This window comes from Nesoenas mayeri (genome assembly GCF_963082525.1).
Source record: "Nesoenas mayeri genome assembly, contig: SCAFFOLD_141, whole genome shotgun sequence".
Taxonomy (NCBI): Eukaryota; Metazoa; Chordata; class Aves; order Columbiformes; family Columbidae; genus Nesoenas; species Nesoenas mayeri.
The window spans coordinates 3,261-23,533 of NW_027659995.1; the positions used below are offsets into that span (position 1 = coordinate 3,261).

General features: G+C 56.0%; 1 protein-coding gene across 1 annotated transcript; it reads right to left on the minus strand.

Annotated features, from left to right (window-relative positions):
- Positions 1–282: 282 nt before the first annotated feature.
- G6PD (glucose-6-phosphate dehydrogenase) lies at positions 283–20,073 on the minus strand (the record flags this gene model as incomplete). Its single annotated transcript, XM_080364536.1, has 13 exons — positions 283–1,798; positions 2,797–2,889; positions 4,383–4,459; positions 7,097–7,332; positions 8,261–8,447; positions 9,282–9,375; positions 10,178–10,303; positions 11,814–11,969; positions 13,578–13,795; positions 14,732–14,840; positions 15,672–15,709; positions 17,846–17,958; positions 20,061–20,073. The coding sequence occupies 13 exons, from the start codon at positions 20,071–20,073 to the stop codon at positions 1,696–1,698; spliced, it is 1,563 nt and encodes a 520-aa protein (XP_080220662.1). The 3' UTR covers positions 283–1,695.
- Between the last annotated feature and the right edge of the window lie 200 nt (positions 20,074–20,273).

The window sequence follows — 20,273 nt, forward strand, 5'->3', positions numbered from 1 at the left end:
CCATAAGTGATGGGGCTGCCCCATAAGTGTGGGGCAGCCCCATAAGTGATGGAGGGGTTGGTCCCATAAGTGATGGGGCTGCCCCACAAGTGTGGGGTGGACCCATAAGTGTGTGGGGGCAGCCCCATAAGTGATGGGGGGATTGGTCCCATAAATGATGGGGCTGCCCCGTAAGTGACAGCAGGCTGGTACTGTAAGTGATGAGGTGGCCCCATAAGTGTGGGGCTGCCCCATAAGTGACGAGAGGTTGATGAGAATGTTCCAGAGGTTTAATTAGTGCAGAGCCCTGAGTTAACGAGCTTTGGTCCCAGCTGGGGGGACAGGAGGTTGTGGGGCAGGATGGGGGGGGTCTATGGGGCAGGGTGGTGAATCTGTGGGGCAGGATGAAGTGCTATGGGGCGCAATGCAGTGCTATGGAGCAGGATGATGGATCTATGGGGCGGGATGGTGGATCTATGGGGCAGAATGGAGTGCTATGGGGCAGCAGGAGTGAACCTATGAGGCGCAATGGAGTGCTATGGGGCAGGAGGTGAGTTCTATGGGGCGGGATGGTGGATCTATGGGGCAGAATGGAGTGCTATGGGGCAGCAGGAGTGAACCTATGGGGCGCAATGGAGTGCTATGGGGCAGAAGATGAGTTCTATGGGGCGGGATGGTGGATCTATGGGGCAGAATGGAGTGCTATGGGGCAGCAGGAGTGACACTATGGGGCAGAATGGGGAAGCTATGGGGCGCAATGGAGTGCTATGGGGCACAATGGAGGCAAGTTCTATGGGGCAGAATGGAGTGCTATGGGGCACAATGGAATGCTATGGGGCAGAATGAGGAGAATCTATGGGGCAAGATGGTGGATCTATGGGGCACAATGGAATGCTATGGGGCAGAATGGGGGGATCTATGGGGCAGCAGGAATGACCCTATGGGGCACAATGGAGTGCTATGGGGCACAATGGAATGCTATGGGGCAGAATGGGGGGATCTATGGGGCAGCAGGAATGACCCTATGGGGCACAATGGAGTGCTATGGGGCAGGATGGTGGATCTATGGGGCAAAATGAAGCGCTATGGGGCAGAATGGGGGGATCTGTGGGGCAGCAGGAATGACCCTATGGGGCACAATGGAGTGCTATGGGGCACAATGGGAGAATCTATGGGGCACAATGGAATGCTATGGGGCAGAATAGGGAATCCATGGGGCAGAATAGAGAATCTATGGGGCAGCAGGAATGACCCTATGGGGCACAATAGAGTGCTATGGGGCACAATGGGAGAATCTATGGGGCAAGATGGTGGATCTATGGGGCAGAATAGGGAATCTATGGGGCAAAATAGGGAATCTATGGGCAGAATGGAGTGCTATGGGGCACAATGGAATGCTATGGGGGCAGAATAGGGAATCTATGGGGCAAAATAGGGAATCTATGGGGCAGAATGGAGTGCTATGGGGCACAATGGAATGCTATGGGGCAGAATGGCGGATGTATGGGGCAAGATGGATCTATGGGGCACAATGAAGCACTATGGGGCAGAATAGGGAATCTATGGGGCAGCAGGAATGACCCTATGGGGCAGGAGCGGCGCCGTGGGGCAGCCGCCCTCAGCCCATTCCCAGGAACCTTTCACCGGGGGGGTGGGGGGGTCGCTATGGGGCAGCCGTGGGGCAGCTGTGGGTCGCTATGGGGCGGCCGTGGGTCGCTATGGGGCGGGGGGGGGCTGATGTGGGTCCACCCATTGGTAGGTGCCCTCGTACAGGAACCCGGCGCGTTGCAGCAGCTCGTCCGCCTCGGGGGGGCCCCGGCTGTGGGGCAGGAGAGGGGCTGCCCCATAGATCCCACCCCTGCTCCATAGATCCCCAGCCCTGCCCCATAAGTGACAACCCAGCCCCATAAGTTCCCCATAAATTCCCACCAGCCCCATAAGTGCCCCCAACCCCATAAGTGCCCCATAAGAGACCCTCCTCCAGCCCCATAAGTGCCTCCCAGCCCCATAGCTGCCCCATACCTCCCCATAGCTCCCTCAAATCCCCCCATAGCTCCCCCATAGCTCCTCCAAATTCCCTCTAAACCCCCCATAGCTGCCCCATAGCGCCCCCATACCCCCCTATACCTCCCCATAGGTGCCCCATAGCACCCCATAAGTGCCCCAAATCCCCATTTTCCTCCCCAAAACCCCCCCATTTCCCACCCCCCCAGCCCCATAGCTGCCCCATAGCTACTGATAGCGCCCCCATAGCTCCCCATAGCGCCCCATAGCTGCCCCATAGCTCCCCCAAATCCCCTCTACACCTCCCATAGCTCCCCCATAGCTGCCCCATAGCACCCCATACCCCCCATAGCGCCCCATAGCTCCCCCAAATCCCCTCTAAACCCCCCATAGCTGCCCCATAGCACCCCATAGTGGCCCCATAGCGCCCCATACCCCCCCCAGCTGCCCCATAGCACCCCATAAGTGACCCCCCCCACCAGCCCCATAGCACCCCCATACCCCCCCCATAGCTGCCCCATAGTGCCCCATAGCGCCCCATACCCCCCATACCGCCCCATAGCTGCCCCATAGTGCCCCCAAACCCCCCCCCATACCTCCCCATAGGTGCCCCATAGCGCCCCATAAGTGCCCCAAATCCCCCATTTTCCTCCCCAAAACTCCCCATTTCCCACCCCCCCAGCCCCATAGCTGCCCCATAGCTCCCCCATAGCGCCCCATAGCTCCCCCCAAATCCCCTCTAAACCCCCCCATAACTCCCCCATAGCACCCCCATAGCGCCCCATAGCTGCCCCATAGCGCCCCACAGCGCACCTGCCGTGCCGGTAGGGAATGGGTTTCTGGCCGCTCTGGTCGATGGCGTCGAGCAGGGGGGTGAAGATGCGCCAGGCCTCACGCAGCTCGTCGCTTTTGGGCCAAAATCCCCCAAAAATGGGTCAAAAATGGGTCAAAAATGACTAAAAATGGCACCAGGGGCCCCTCCCCCACCCCAGGTTGTGATTTTGGGTGAAAACGGCGCGAAAATGGGTCAAAAAACGGGTGAAAACGGGCAAAAATGGGGCAAAATTCCCCTCCCCCGCAGCTGCATAAAACTCAGCGTTTTTGGGGCAAAATGACCCAAAAAATGGGTCAAAAATGGGTCAAAATGGCTAAAAATGGCACCGAGGGCCCCTCCCCCACCCCAGGTTGTGATTTTGGACGAAAATGGCGTGAAAATGGGTCAAAAAATGGGTGAAAACGGGCAAAAATGGGGCAAAATTCCCTTCCTCCCTCAGCTGCACAAAAGTCGTCATTTTTGGAGCAAAATGACCCAAAAAACGGGTCAAAATTGGGTCAAAATGACTGAAAATGGGCACCAGGGGCCCCTCCCCCACCCCAGGTTGTGATTTTGGGTGAAAACGGCGTGAAAATGGGTCCAAAAATGGGTAAAAACGGGCAAAAATGGGGCAAAATTCCCCTCCCCCGCAGCTGCATAAAACTCAGCGTTTTTGGGGCAAAATGACCCAAAAAAATGGGTCAAAAATGGGTTAAAAAATGGGTCAAAATGACCGAAAATGGCACCAGGGGCCCCTCCCCCACCCAGGTTGTGATTTTGGGGGAAAACGGCGCGAAAATGGGTCAAAAAAACGGCTGAAAACGGGCAAAAATGGGGCAAAATTCCCCTCTCTCGCACCCGCACAAAACTCGGCGTTTTTGGGGGAAAATGACCCAAAAAATGGGTCAAAAATGGGTCAAAAATGGGTCAAATGACTAAAAATGGCACCGGGGGCCCCTCTCCCACCCCAGCTTGTGATTTTGGGTGAAAACGGCACGAAAATGGGTCAAAAAATGGCTGAAAATGGGCAAAAATGGGGCAAAATCCCCCTCCCCCACAGCCGCACAAAACTCGGTGTTTTGGGGGAAAATCACCCAAAAAATGGGTCAAAATGGCCAAAAATGGCACCGGGGGCCCCTCCCCCACCCCAGGTTGTAGTTTTGGGTGAAAATGGAGCGAAAATGGGTCAAAAAAATGGCTGAAAACAGGCAAAAATGGGGCAAAATTCCCCTCTCCCTCGGCTGCACAATTTTGTCATTTTTGGGCAAAATGACCCAAAAAATGGGTCAAAAACGGGTCAAAATGACTAAAAACGGCACCGGGGGCCCCCTCCTCCACCCAGGTTGTGATTTAGGGGGAAAACGGTGCGAAAATGGGTCAAAAAATGGCTGAAAATGGCAAAAATGGGGCAAAATTCCCCTCTCCCCTTAGCTGCACAAAAACTCGTCATTTTTGGGTCAAATCACCCAAAAAACGGGTCAAAAAACACCCCAAAACGTCCCCAAAACGTCCCCAAGCGTCCCAGCCCCCCCAAAATCGCCATTTTTGGGTAAAACGCCCCAAAAATGGCCCCAAAAATGTCACCCTGCGCACAAAATGCGTCTGGTTGCCGCAGATCACGTCCAATAGGAGGCGCTCATAGGCGTCTGGAAGCTTCACGCCCTATTTTGGGGCAAAATTGGCGATTTTGGGGCTTTTTGGACCTCCCGATAAAATTCGGGGCGTTTCGAACCATTTTTGGGTGTTTTTTGTGCCCATTTGGGGCATTTTTTTGGGGCGAAACGGCCCGTTTTTGGGGTTTTCGAAGCGGTTTTGGCGCCATTTTTAGGCCTCAAATGTCGCGGGTTTTGAGTCAATTTGGGGGTTTTTGTGATGATTTTGGGTCAAAAAGTCCCATTTTGGGTGTTTCTGAAGAGTTTTTGGGGCTAAAAGTCCCATTTTGGGGGTTTTTGAAGCATTTGGGGTCTTAATGCTCCAAACGCCTCATTTTTGGGCCTAAAATGTCTCATTTTGGGGCCTAAAATACCCAAATTTGGGGCCCAAAACGCCCCATTTTTGGGCCCAAAATGCCTCAATTTTGGGCCTAAAACGTCCCATTTTTTGGGCCAAAAATGCCCCAATTTTTGGGCCCAAAACGCCCCAATTTTGGGCCTAAACCACCCAATTTTTTGGGCCTAAACCACCTCAATTTTGGGCCTAAAACGCCGCATTTTTGCCCCCAAACCCCCCATATTGGGCCTAAAATGCCCCAATTTTGGGCCTAAAATGCCCCAATTTTTGGGCCCCAAATTGGGGCCCAAACCACCTCATTTTTGGGCCTAAAAATCCCATTTTTTTTGTCCCCAAACGCCCCATTTTGGGCCTAAAAGGCCCCATTTTTTTGGGCCTAAACCACCCCAATTTTGGGCCTGAAACACCCCAAGTTTTTGGCCCCAAACGCCCCCATTTCTCCCCCAAAATGCCCCATTTTGGGGGCCTAAACCAGTCCATTTCTTGGCCTAAAACACCCCAATTTTGGGCCGAAAACACCTCAATTTTGGGGCCTAATACTCCCTAGTTTAGGGCCTAAACCTCCCCATTTTCTTGGCCTAAACCACCCCAATTTTTGCCCCAAAATACCCCAATTTGGGCCTAAAACATCCCAATTTTTGGCCTAAACCACCTCAACTTTGGGCCTAAACCACCTCAATTTTGGGCCTAAAACACCCCATTTTTTGGCCTGAAATTCCCTGGTTTTGGGCCTGAAAGGCCCCAATCTTGGGCCTAAACCACCTCAATTTTGGGCCTAAAACACCCCAATTTGAGGCCTAGACCACCCCATTTCTTGCCTTAAACCACCCCATTTTTGGGCCTAAACCACCTCAACTTTGGCCTAAACCCCCCCATTTTGGGGCCTAAAACCGCCATTTTGGGGCCTAATACTCCCTAATTCTGGGCCTAAACCACCTCAACTTTGGGCCTAAACCACCCAATTTCTTGGCCTAAACCACCCCATTTTTGGGCCTAACACTCCCTAATTCTGGGCCTAAATCACCTCAACTTTGGGCCTAAACCACCTCAATTTTGGGCCTAAACCACCCCATTTCTTGACCTAAACCACCCCAATTTTTAGGCCTAAACCACCCAATTTCTTGGCCTAAACCACCTCCATTTTGGGCCTAACACTCCCTAATCATTTTGGGCCTAAACCACCTCAATCTTGGGCCTAAACCACCCCATGTTTGGCCTAAACCACTCCATTTCTTGGCCTAAACCACCTCAACTTTGGGCCTAAACCACCCAACTTTTTGCCCTAAAACCCGCCATTTCTCGCCGTTTTTGCCCATTTTGGCCCATTTTGGCCCCCGTTTCCGCACTGACCCGGTAGCGGCTGCCGTAGGTGAGGTCGAGCTCGGCCTCGAGTGGCTGCAGGCTGAGCCCGGGCCGCTTGGTGTTCATCTTGGCGTAGACGGCCTCAAACCCCCATTTTGGGGCCTAAACCACCTCAATTCTGGGCCTAAAACCCCCCAATCTTGGGCCTAAACCACCTCAACTTTGGGCCTAACACTCCCTAATTATTTTGGGCCTAAACCACCTCATTTCTTCACCTAAAACACCCCAATTTTGGGCCTAAACCACCTAAACTTTGGGCCCAAAACACCCCATTTTTGGGCCTAACACTCCCTCATTATTTTGGGCCTAAACCACCCCATTTCTTGACCTAAGCCACCCCAATTTTTAGCCTAAACCACCTCAACTTTGAGCCTAAACCACCTCATTTTAGGCCTAAACCATCCCATTTCTTGACCTAAGCCACCCCAATTTTTAGGCCTAAACTACCTCAACTTTGGGCCTAAACCACCTCAATTTTAGGCCTAAAACACCCCATTTTGGGGCCTAATACTCCCTAATTCTTGGCCTAAACCACCTCAACTTTGGGCCTAAACCACCTCAATTTTGGGCCTAAACCACCCAATTTCTTGGCCTAAAACACCCCAATCTTGGGCCTAAACCACCTCAATTTTGGGCCTAAAACACCCCAATTTGAGGCCTAGACCACTCCATTTCTTGCCTTAAACCACCCATTTTTGGGGCCTAAAACACCTCAATTTTGGGGCCTAACACTCCCTAGTTTGGGGCCTAAAACTCCCCATTTTCTTGGCCTAAACCACCTCAATCTTGGGCCTAAAACCACCTCAACTTTAGGCCTAAACCACCTCAACTTTAGGCCTAAAACCCCCCAGTTTTTGACCAGAAACACCCCAATTTTTTGCCTCCAATCCCCGTTTTGGCCCATTTTGGCCCCGTTTTCGCACTGACCCGGTAGCGGCTGCCGTAGGTGAGGTCGAGCTCGGCCTCGAGCGGCTGCAGGCTGAGCCCGGGCCGCTTGGTGTTCATCTTGGCGTAGACGGCCTCGCGCGGCTGCACCCGAACCACCAGCTCGTTGCGCTTGCAGCGCTGGGCGAAGATGTCGCCCGGCACCGCGCGGAACTGCAGCCGAACCTCGGCCTTGCGCTCGTTGAGAGCTTTACCGCACCGGAGAACGAACGGGACACCTAGAGAGATCATTAACATCATCGTTAACATCATTAACATCATTAACATCATCATTAACATCATTAACATCATCATCATCATCATCATCATCAGCCCCTCGGCCTTGCGCTCGTTCAGGGCTTTGCCGCAGCGCAGCACAAACGGGACACCTAGAGACAGCAATTAACATCGTTAACAGCATCATCAGCATCATCATCATCATTATCTACATTGTCATCAACATCATCATCATCATCATCATCAACATCATCATCATCATCATCATCATCATCAATATCATTAACATCATCATCATCATTATCTCAACATCATCATCATCAACATCATCATCATCATCATCATCATCAATACCATTAACATCATCATCATCATCATTATCTCAACATCATCATCATCAACATCATCATCATCATCAATACCATTAACATCATCATCATCATCATTATCTCAACATCATCATCATCAACATCATCATCATCATCATCATCAATATCATTAACATCATCATCATCATCATTATCTCAACATCATCATCATCAACATCATCATCATCATCATCAATATCATTAACATCATCATCATCATCATTATCTCAACATCATTATCATCAACATCATCATCACCATCATCATCAATATCATTAACATCATCATCATCATCATCATTATCTCAACATCATCATCATCAACATCATCATCATCATCAACATCATCATCATCATCATCATCATCATCAACATCATCATCATCATCAACATCATCATCATCATCATCAACATCATCATCACCATCATCATCGTCATCATCATCGTCATCTCAACATCTTCATCATCCTCATCATCATCATCATCTCAACATGTTCACCATCATCTTCATCCTCATCACCATCACCACCACCACCATCCTCATCCCCATCCTCAGCACTGACCGTCCCATCTCTCGCTGCGCAGGCGCAGGACGGCGCTGGCGAAGGTGGGGGTGCTGGAGCCGGGGGGCACCGTGGGGTCGTCCAGGTACCCGCGGCGCCGCTCGGGGGGGCCCTCGGGGTCCCCCACGTACTGACCCAGCACCACGTCCTGCAGCTGCACCGGCTCGATGCTCTTCAGCACCTTCACCTGCAGGATGGGACCCGCCACCCATAAGGACCCTTGGGGACATCACTATGGGACCCACCACCCATAAGGACCCTTGGGGACATCACTATGGGACCCACCACCCATTGGGACAGCAGGATGGGACCCGCCACCCATAAGGATCCTTGGGGACGTCGTTATGGGTTCCACCACCCATAAGAACCCTTGGGGACCATTGGGGACACCATTATGGGTTCCATCACCCTTGGGGACATCGTTATGGGTTCCACCACCCATAAGGACCTTGGGGACCATTGGGAACCCTTAGGGACATCGTTATGGGTTCCACCACCCATAAGGACCCTTGGGGACATCACTATGGGTTCTACCACCCATAAGAACCCTTGGGGACATCGTTATGGGTTCCACCACCCAGAAGGACCCTTGGGGACATCACTATGGGTTCTACCACCCATAAGAACCCTTGGGGACGTCATTATGGGTTCCACCACCCATAAGGACCCTTGGGGACCCTTGGAGACATAGTTATGGATTCCCCCACCCATAATGACCCTTGGGGACATTGTTATGGGTTGTACCACCGATAAGGATCCTTGGGGACCCTTGGGGACATCGTTATGGGTTCCCCCACCCACAAGAACCCTTGGGGACATCACTATGGGTCCCACCACCAAGAAGAACCCTTGGGGACATTGTTATGGGTTCCACCACCCATAAGAACCCTTGGGGACCATTGGAAACCCTTGGGGACATCGTTATGGGTTCCACCACCCATAAAGACCCATAAGAACCCTTGGGGACATCGTTATGGGTTCCACCACCCATTGGGGACCCTTGGGGACATGATGGCGTCACCTTCTCGTCGCGGACGTCGTCGGCGTCGGTGGACGCGGGTTTCTCCATGGCCACCAGGCACAGCATCTGCAGCAGGTGGTTCTGCATCACGTCCCTGGAGAGGCCACCGGTGCCGCCGTCACCCATGGGTGGGGGTGGCACCCATGGGTGGGGGTGGGACCCATGGGGTGGGGGTGGGACCCATTGGGTGGGGGTGGGACCCCAAGATTGGGGGTGGGACCCCAGGGTTGGGTGGGTGGGTCAAGGATGTTGGGTTGGGACCCTTGGGGACGTCGCTATGGGACCCACCACCCATTGGGGACGTCGTTATGGGTTCCACCACCCATAAGGACCATTGGGGACCATTGGGGACCCTTGAGGACATCGTTATGGGTTCCACCACCCATTGGGGACATCATTATGGATTCCACCACCCATAAGAACCCTTGGGGACATCATTATGGGTTCCACCACCCATAAGAACCCTTGGGGACATCATTATGGGTTCCACCACCCATAAGGACCCTCGGAGACCATTGGGGACCCTTGGGGACGTCGTTATGGGTTCCACCACCCATAAGGACCATTGGGGACCATTGGGGACCCTTGAGGACATCGTTATGGGTTCCACCACCCATTGAGGACATCATTATGGATTCCACCACCCATAAGAACCCTTGGGGACATCATTATGGGTTCCACCACCCATAAGAACCCTTGGGGACATCATTATGGGTTCCACCACCCATAAGAACCCTTGGGGACATCATTATGGGTTCCACCACCCATAAGAACCCTTGGGGATGTCATTATGGGTTCCACCACCCATAAGAACCCTTGGGGACCCTTGGGGACATCACTATGGGTTCCAGCACCCTTGGGGACCCTTGGGGACATTGGGGCCGTTGGGGCCGCACCGGATGATGCCGAAGTGGTCGAAGTAGCCGCCGCGGCCGTCGGTGCCGAACGGCTCCTTGAACGTCACCACCACGCACGCCACGTTGTCCCGGTTCCAGATGGGCCCGAACAGGCGGTTCCCGAACCTGGGGACGTCCCCGTGTCCCCAATGTCCCCCATGTCCCCATGTCCCAATGTCCCCATTGCCCCCCATCTCCCCCTGTCCCAATGTCCCCATGTCCCCAATATCCCCAATGTCCCCATATCCCCATCTCCCCCAATGTCCCCATGTCCTCATTGCCCCCAACGTCCCCATCGCCCCCACTGCCCCCAATATCCCCATTGTCCCCATCTCCCCCAATGTCCCCATGTCCCCATTGCCCCCAATGTCCCCCTATATCCCAACATCCCCCTATATCCCCATTGTCCTCATGTCCCCCGTGTCCTCAATATCCCCAATGTCCCCATTGCCCCCAATGTCCCCATTGTCCCCCAATATCCCCATTGTCCCCATTGCCCCCCATGTCCCCAATGTCCCCATTGCCCCCAACGTCCCCATCGCCCCCACCGCCCCCAATATCCCCATTGTCCCCATCGCCCCCAATGTCCCCATGTCCCCATGTCCCCAATATCCCCAATGTCCCCCATATCCCCATTGCCCCCAATATCCCCAATGCCCCCAATGTCCCCATCGCCCCCATTGTCCCCAATATCCCCAATATCCCCATTGCCCCCATTGTCCCCATTGCCCCCCACGTCCCCATTGCCCCCAATGTCCCCATTGCCCCCAATATCCCCAATATCCCCATCGCCCTCCATGTCCCCATATCCCCAATGTCCCCCACGTCCCCAGTGTCCCCATTGCCCCCAATGTCCCCATTGTCCCCCAATATCCCCATTGTCCCCAATATCTCCATTGCCCCCATGTCCCCATTGCCCCCATCGCCCCCCATGTCCCCGTTGTCCCCAATGTCCCCGTTGCCCCCAATGTCCCCAATATCCCCTATATCCCAATATCCCCATTGCCCCCAATATCCCCATTGCCCCCATGTCCCCATTGCCCCCAATGTCCCCATTGTCCCCCAATATCCCCATTGTCCCCAATATCTCCATTGCCCCCATATCCCCATTGCCCCCATCGCCCCCCATGTCCCCGTTGTCCCCAATGTCCCCATGTCCCCATTGCCCCAATATCCCCTTTGCCCCCCATGTCCCCATTGCCCCCAATATCCCCATTGCCCCCAATGTCCCCATTGCCCCCAATGTCCCCATTGCCCCCAATGTCCCCAATATCCCCTATATCCCAATATCCCCATTGCCCCCAATATCCCCATTGCCCCCATGTCCCCATTGCCCCCATTGTCCCCAATGTCCCCCTATATCCCAATATCCCCCTATATCCCCAATATTCCCATGCCCCCAATGTCCCCATTGCCCCCATTGTCCCCATCTCCCCTGTGTCCCCAATATCCCCCATGTCCCCTAATGTCCCCATTGCCCCCAATGTCCCCATCGCCCCCATTGCCCCCAGTGCCCCCAATGCCCCCATTGCCCCCAATATCCCCCATTGCCCCCAATGTCCTCAATACCCCAATGTCCCCATTGCCCCCAATACCCCCATTGCCCCCAATGTCCCCAATGTCCCCATGTCCCCACCTGAGCACCATGAGGTTCTGCACCATCTCCTTGCCCAGGTAGTGGTCGATGCGGTAGAGCTGCTCCTCGCGGAACAGCGCCCCCAGCTGCGCCGACAGCGCCGCCGAGCTGCGCGCGTCCCGCCCAAACGGCTTCTCCACGATCACGCGCGTCCACCTGCGCCACGCGGGGACGCGGTGGGGACACGTTGGGACACGTTGGGACACGTTTGGGACACGTTTGGGACACGTTGGAGACACCACGGGGTGAGAAACGTCATGGGACGCAAAGACGTCAACTCAACTGGGGCGTCTTCCAATGGACAAGGGGACATGGGGACATCATGGGGACACACTGGGGACACGGAAATGTCATGGGGACATCGTGGGGACACATTAAGACACGTTGGGACATGTTTGGGACACGTTTGGGACACCACGGGATGAGAAACGTCATGGGACGCAAAGACGTCAACTCAACTGGGGCGTCTTCCAATGGACAAGGGGACACGGGGACATCATGGGGACACATAGAGGACACATTGGGGACATGGGGACGTCATGGGGACACATTGGGACACATTGGGACATGTTTGGGACATGTTTGGGACACATTGGAAACACATTGGGGACACCATGGGGTGAGGAACGTCATGGGATCCATCGCCAATGTCCCCATTGCCCCCAATGTCCCCATCAACCCCATCACCCAAAATGTCCCCACTGTCCCCATTGACCCCAATGTCCCCAATGTCCCCATCATCCCCATCACCCCAATGTCCCCATCACCCCCATTACACCCAATATCCCCATTGTGCCCATATCCCCCATCACCCCCAATGTCCCATTGTCCCCAATGTCCCCATCACCTCCATTACCCCCAATGTCCCCATCACCCCCAATGTCCCCAATGTCCCCATTGCCCCCAATGTCCCCATCGCCCCCATCACTCCCAATGTCCCCATCACCCTCATTGCCCCCATAACCCCCAATGTCCCCATCACCCCCATCACCCCCATTACCCCCAATGTCCCCATTACCCCCAATGTCCCCATATCACCCATTGTCCCCATTGCCCCCAATACCCCAATGTCCCCATCGCCCCCATCACCCCCATTGTCCCCATCACCCCCAATGTCCCCATTACCCACATTGTTCCCATCACCCCCATTGTCCCCATCACCCCCAATGACCCCATTGCCCCCAATGTCCCCATCACCCCCAATGTCCCCATCGCCCCCATTACCCCCATCGCCCCCATCACCCCCATTGCCCCCATAACCCCCAATATCCCCATTGACCCCAATGTCCCCATCTCCCCCATCACCCCCATTGTCCCATTACCCCCAATGTCCCCATTGCCCCCATTACCCCCATTGCCCCTATATCCCCCAATGTCCCCATTGCCCCCATTACCCCCATTGTCCTCATCACCCCCATCACCCCCAATGTCCCCATTGCCCCCAATGTCCCCATTGCCCCCAATGTCCCCATTGACCCCAATGTCCCCATCACCCCCATTGCCCCCATCAGCCCCATTGCCCCCATCACCCCCATCGCCCCCAATGTCCCATTGTCCCCAATGTCCCCATTACCCCCAATGTCCCCATCACCCCAATGTCCCCATCACCCCAATGTCCCCATCACTCCATTGTCCCCATCACCCCCATTGCCCCCATCACCCCCAATGTCCCCAATGTCCCCATCACCCCCATCACCCCCAATGTCCCCAATGTCCCCATCACCCCCACCACCCCAACGTCCCCACCGCCCCCATTGCACCCACCCTGGCGCCATGCAGGTGCTGTGCAGGTGCTGCGCGACGGTCCCGTAGAGCGTGGGGGGCAGCGCCAGGTAGAAGAGGCGGTGGGCGCGCGACCCCCCCGGCAGCGCCCGCAGATGCGCGTCCAGCGCCCGGAACGCATCCTGCTCCCCGTACTGCCCCTGCACGAAGCTCTGCAGGGACAGGAAGCGCGACAGCAGCTCCTCCTCCCCCGGGGACGCCTGCGAATGGGGGGGACAATGGGGGTGATGGGGACATTGGGGGTAATGGGGTTAATGGGCATGTTGGGGACATTGGGGGCAATGGGACAATGGGGTTGATGGGGGTGATGGGGACATTGGGACAATGGGGCCAATGGGGACATGGGGACATCATTGGGGGTGATGGGGACATTGCGGGTGATGGGGGGAATGGGGACATTGGGGACAATGGGACATTGAGGACATTGGGGGTGATGGGGGTGATGGGGACATTGGGGACATTGGGACAATGGGGGTGATGGGGGTGATGGGGACAATGGGGAAATTGGGGACATTGAGGGCAATGAGGACATTGGGGGCAATGGGGGGAATGGAGACATTGGGGGCAATGGGGACATTGGGGGCAATGGGGACAATGGGGACATTGAGGGCAATGGGGGTGATGGGGACATTGGGGCAATGGGGACATTGGGAGCAATGGGGACATTGGGGGCAATGGGGACAATGGGGACATTGAGGGCAATGGGGGTGATGGGGACATTGGGGCAATGGGGACATTGGGGGCAATGGGGACATTGGGGGCAATGGGGGCGATGGGGACATTGGGACATTGGGGACATTGGGGACATTGGGGACATCGGGGGTAATGGGGTTAATGGGGACAATGGGGGGCGATGGGGACAATGGGAACATTGGGGTCAATGTGGACATTGGGGGGCAATGGGGACAATGGGGACAATGGGGGTGATGGGGACAATGGGGGTGATGGGGATGTTGGGGACATTGGGGTCAATGGGGACAATGGGGATGTTGGGGTCAATGGGGCCATTGTGGGGCACATTGGGGACATTGTGGGGGACATTGGGGGATGATGGGGACATTGGGGCCATTGTGGGGGACGTTGGGGACATTGGGGACAGTGTGGGGACGTTGGGGACACTGTGGCCGCGGTGTCACCTGCAGGTGGGGGTGGCAGCGCTCCTGCAGCTCGGTGACGCTGAGGGGGGTGCGGGCGAAGCCGGTGATGTAGGTGACATCGGGGAGGAGCCCGTCCCGGAACAGCCACCTGGGGACAATGGGGACATTGGGGACGATGGGGACGATGGGGGCGATGGGGACAATGGGGGCGATGGGGGCATTGGGGGCAATGGGGGCATTGGGGACATTGGGGACAATGGGGGCGATGGGGGCGATGGGGGCGATGGGGACAATGGGGGCGATGGGGGCGATGGGGGCGATGGGGGCATTGGGGGCATTGGGGACATTGGGGACATTGGGGACAATGGGGGCGATGGGGGCGATGGGGGCATTGGGGACAATGGGGGCAATGGGGACATTGAGGACAATGGGGGTGATGGGGACACTGGGGGCGATGGGGACATTATGGGACATTGGGGACATTGGGGACATTGGGGACAATGGGAACTGGTTATACTGGGGACACTGGGAGGACATTGGGGACAATGGGAACTGGGGACACTGGGGACACTGGCGACACTGGGGGGACACTGGGGACAATGGGAACTGGTTATACTGGTGACACTGGGGACATTGGGGACAATGGGAACTGGTTATACTGGGGACACTGGGGGGACATTGGGGACAATGGGAACTGGTTATACTGGGGACACTGGGGGGACATTGGGGACAATGGGAACTGGTTATACTGGGGACAATGGGAACTGGTTATACTGGTTATACTGGGGACACTGGGGACAACGGGAACTGGTTATACGGGGGACACTGGGGGGACATTGGGGACAACGGGAACTGGTTATACGGGGGACACTGGGAACGGGTTATACTGGGGACACTGGGGACATTGGGGACACTGGGAACTGGTTGTACTGGTTGTACTGGTTGTACTGGTTATACTGGTTTTACTGGTCCCATTTACCAGAGCGTGGGGTAAATCTTCTTCCGGGCCAGGTCACCCTGCGGGGGGCAGAGCCACGTTTAGGCCACGCCCACCCCACTGACCCCGCCCCCACCACCCTGCTCGCTCCCCATTGGCCCCGCCCACCACATTGACCCCGCCCCCATCACGCCCACTCTCTCCCCATTGGTCCCGTTGCCTGCTGACCACGCCCCCATTGGGCGCGCTCTCCCTATTGGCCCCACCCACTCCCTGACCACGCCTCCACTCTTTCCCCATTGGTCCAATTCCCTCTTGGCCCCACCTCCAATGGCCACGCCCCCACTGGCACCACCCTCTCCCTATTGGCCGTACCCACCCCAGAGGCCACGCCCCCATTGACCACGCTGTCTCCCTATTGGTCCGTTCCCTCCTGCCCCCGCCCACCCAGTGGCCACGCCCCCCTTGGCCACGTTCTATCCCCATTGGTCCTGTTCCCTCCCGACCCCGCCCACCAAGTGGCCACGCCCCCATTGGCCCCCACCCACCCCCTGGCCACGCCCCCATTGCCCCCACTCTCTCCCCATTGGCCCCATACCCTCCCTGACCACGCCCCCATTGCTCCCACTCTCTCCCCATTGGCTCCGTGCCCATCTGACCCGCCCACCCATTGGCCACGCCCCCATTGTCCCCACTCTCTCCCCATTGGCCACATACCCTCCCTGACCATGCCCCCATTGCCCCCACTCTCTCCCCATTGGCCCCACTCCCATCTGACCCCGCCCACCCACTGGCCACGCCCCCATTGCCCCCACTCTCTCCCCATTGGCCCCATATCCCCCCTGACCACGCCCCCATTGCCCCACTCTCTCCCCATTGGCCCCATAACCTCCCTGACCACGCCCCCATTGCCCACACTTTCTCCCCATTGGCCTCGCTCCCATCTGACCCCGCCCACCCATTGGCCACGCCCCCATTGCCCCCACTCTCTCCCCATTGGTCCCATTCCCTCCGGGCCCCGCCCACCTCCCTGACCCCCCCCCCTTTGGCCCCGCCCCCTCCCCTCCGGCTGGGGGAAGGAAGGAGGAACTCAAGCCCCAAATTCCCCTTTTTTCACCCCAATTTCCCCTTTTTCGCCCCAATTTCCTCTTTACTCCTCCCCCCACTCACCCCCCCTGCCCCCTCAGCCCCAAAACCCCCCATTTTCACCCCAAAACCCCCCATTTTCACTCCAAAACCCCCCTATTTCCCCCCGTTTTCCCCCCATACACCCCCAGGATGATCCTTCTCGGTGTCGCCTCCCCCTCCCATTTTCCCCCCCAAAACCCCCATTTTTCACCCCAAATCCCCCCCCACCCCCCCACCCCCACCCCCCCGACCCCCCCTTGCCCCCCCAGCCCCAAATCCCCCCATTTTCACCCCAAAAACCCCCATTTTCCCCCCGGTTTCCCCCCATACACCCCCAGGATGATCCTTCTCAGTGTCGCCTCCCCCTCCCATTTCCCCCCCATTTTCCCCCCCAAAACCCCCATTTTTCACCCCAAATCCCCCCCCACCCCCCCCCCCAACCCCCCCTTGCCCACCCAGCCCCAAAACTCCCCATTTTCACCCCAAAAACCCCCATTTTCCCCCCAAAATCCCCCATTAGGACCCATGGACACCCCCAGGATGATCCTTCTCGGTGTCGCCTCCCCCTCCCATTTCCCCCCCCAAAACCCCCATTTTTCACCCCAAATCCCCCCCCACCCCCCCACCCCCACCCTCTCGACCCCCCCTTGCCCCCCCAGCCCCAAAACCCCCCATTTTCACCCCAAAAACCCCCATTTTCCCCCCATTTTCCCCCCATACACCCCCAGGATGATCCTTCTCAGTGTCGCCTCCCCCTCCCATTTCCCCCCCATTTTCCCCCCCAAAATCCCAATTTTTCAGCCCAAATCCCCCCCCACCCCCACCCCTCCGACCCCCCCTTGTCCCCCCAGTCCCAAAATCCCCCATTTTCACCCCAAAATCCCCCTATTTCCCCCCATTTTCCCCCCATACACCCCCAGGATGATCCTTCTCAGTGTCTCTTCCCCCTCCCATTTCCCCCCCAAAACCCCCATTTTTCACCCCAAAACCCCAAAACCCCCCCACCCCCACCCTCCCCCGACCCCTCCTTGTCCCCCCAGCCCCAAAACCCCCCATTTTCACCCCATTTTGCCCCATTTTGGACTCACGGACGCCCCCAGGATGACGATGCTGAGCGGCTGTTCCCCCCCCGGGAAGGTCCCATCCTGATTCAGCTCCTGGCGCAGCCACTCGAAACGGGGGGGGGGGGACCCCGATGCTCCTGGGGGGACATTGGGGGGTCACTGCCCCAAAAACACCCAAAACCACCCCAAAAACAACCCAAAAATGCCACTTTTTCACCCCCAAAATCCCATGTTTCTACCCCCCCAAAATCCCACTTTTCTACCCCCAAAATCACCCCAAAAATCCCATTTTTCTAGCCCAAAAATCACCCCAAAAATGCCACTTTTTTACCCCAAAATTCACCTCCAAAATCCCACTTTTCCAACCCAAAAATGCCCCTTTTTCACTCCAAAAATGCCACTTTTCTACCCCCAATATCCCATGTTTCTACCCCCAAAATCCCACTTTTCCACCCCAAAAATCCCACTTTTCCACCCCCCAAAAATCCCAGTTTTATACCCCAAAAATCACCCCAAAAATCCCACTTTTCCACCCCAAAAATCCCACTTTTCTACCCTCCCAAAATCCCACTTTTCTACCCCAAAAATCACCCCCAAAATCCCACTTTTCCACCCCAAAAATGCTCCTTTTTACCCCCCAAAAATACCACTTTTCTACCCCAAAAAACACCCCGAAAATGCCACTTTTCCACCCCTAAAATCCCACTTTCCTACCCCAAAAAACACCCCCAAAATTCCACTCTTCTACCCCAAAAATCACCCCAAAAATGCCACTTTTTCACCCCCAAAATCCCACTTTTCTAACCCCCAAAATCCCACTTTTCTACCCCAAAAATCACCCCGAAAATGCCACTTTTTCACCCCAAAAATCCCACTTTTCCACCCCAAAATTTCCACTTTTCTACCCCAAAAATCCCACTTTTCTAACCCAAAATCCCACTTTTCTAACCCAAAAATCACCCCAAAAATGCCACTTTTCCATCCCCAAAATCCCACTTTTCTACCCCCAAAATCCCACTTTTCCACCCTCCAAAATCCCAGTTTTCTACCCCAAGAACACCCCAAAAATGCCACTTTTCTACCCCAAAAATCACCCCCAAAATCCCACTTTTTCACCCCAAAAATCCCCCTTTTCCACCCCAAAAATTCCACTTTTCTACCCCCAAAATCCCACTTTTCTACCCCAAAAATCACCCCCCAAATCCCCCTTTTCCACCCCCAAAAACCCCCAAATCCCCCCCTAATTAACACCCCCCCTGCTCCTTAATTAACCCCCAGACTCTAATTAACCCCCACACACCCTAATTAACACCCCCAGGCCCTAATTAACACTCCCCAGACCCCAATTAACACCTGCCACACCCTAATTAACCCCCCCAGACTCTAATTAACACCCCCCCAGACCCCGATTAACACCCCCCCCAGACCTCAATTAACACCCCCCCAGACCCCAATTAACACCCGCCACACCCCAATTAACACCCGCCACACCCCAATTAACATCCCCCAGACCCTAATTAACCCCCCCAGACCCCAATTAACACCCCCCAGGCCCTAATTAACCCCCCCAAGGCCCCAATTAACACCCCCCCAGACTCCAATTAACACCCCCCCACTCCCTAATTAACACCCCCCAGACCCTAATTAACACCCCCCAGACTCTAATTAACACCCCCCAGACCCCAATTAACACTCCCCAGACCCCAATTAACACCCCCCAGACTCTAATTAACACCCCCCAGACTCTAATTAACACCCCTCCAGACCCCAATTAACACCCCCCCAGACCCCAATTAACACCCCCACAGACCCCAATTAACATCCGCCACACCCCAATTAACACCCCCCAGACCCTAATTAACACCCCCCACACCCTAATTAACACCCCCCACACCCTAATTAACCCCCCAGACCCTAATTAACACCCCCCCAGACCCCAATTAACACCCCCCAGGCCCCAATTAACACCCCCCAGACTCTAATTAACCCCCCCAGGCCCTAATTACCCCCCCACCCTCCCCCCAAATGCCCCAAATCCCCCCCCCCAGGCCCCCAAAATGCCCCAAATCCCCCCCCCCAGGCCCCTAAAATGCCCCAAATCCCCCCCCCCAGTCCCCAAATTGCCCCAAATCCCCCCCCCTCAGGCCCCCAAAACGCCCCAAAATGCCCCAAAACCCCCCGAATTGCCCCCAAATCCCCCCCCCCCCCATTTCGCCCCCCAAATTTCCGCCCCCCCCACCTTCCCGCTCCATCCCCGGAACCGCCGCTCCCCTCACGCTGGCGCGACTCCCCATTCTCCGCCCCCTTTCCCCCTTCAACCAATCACCGCTCACCCCCTACACCCACCCACCAATCACAACGGCGCCACCTGCGTGGGCGCGCCCAATCACAACACGCGCTGGGCGTGACGCCTTTTCCCCCCCCCCCCCCCTTCACTCCTCTTCGTAATCCC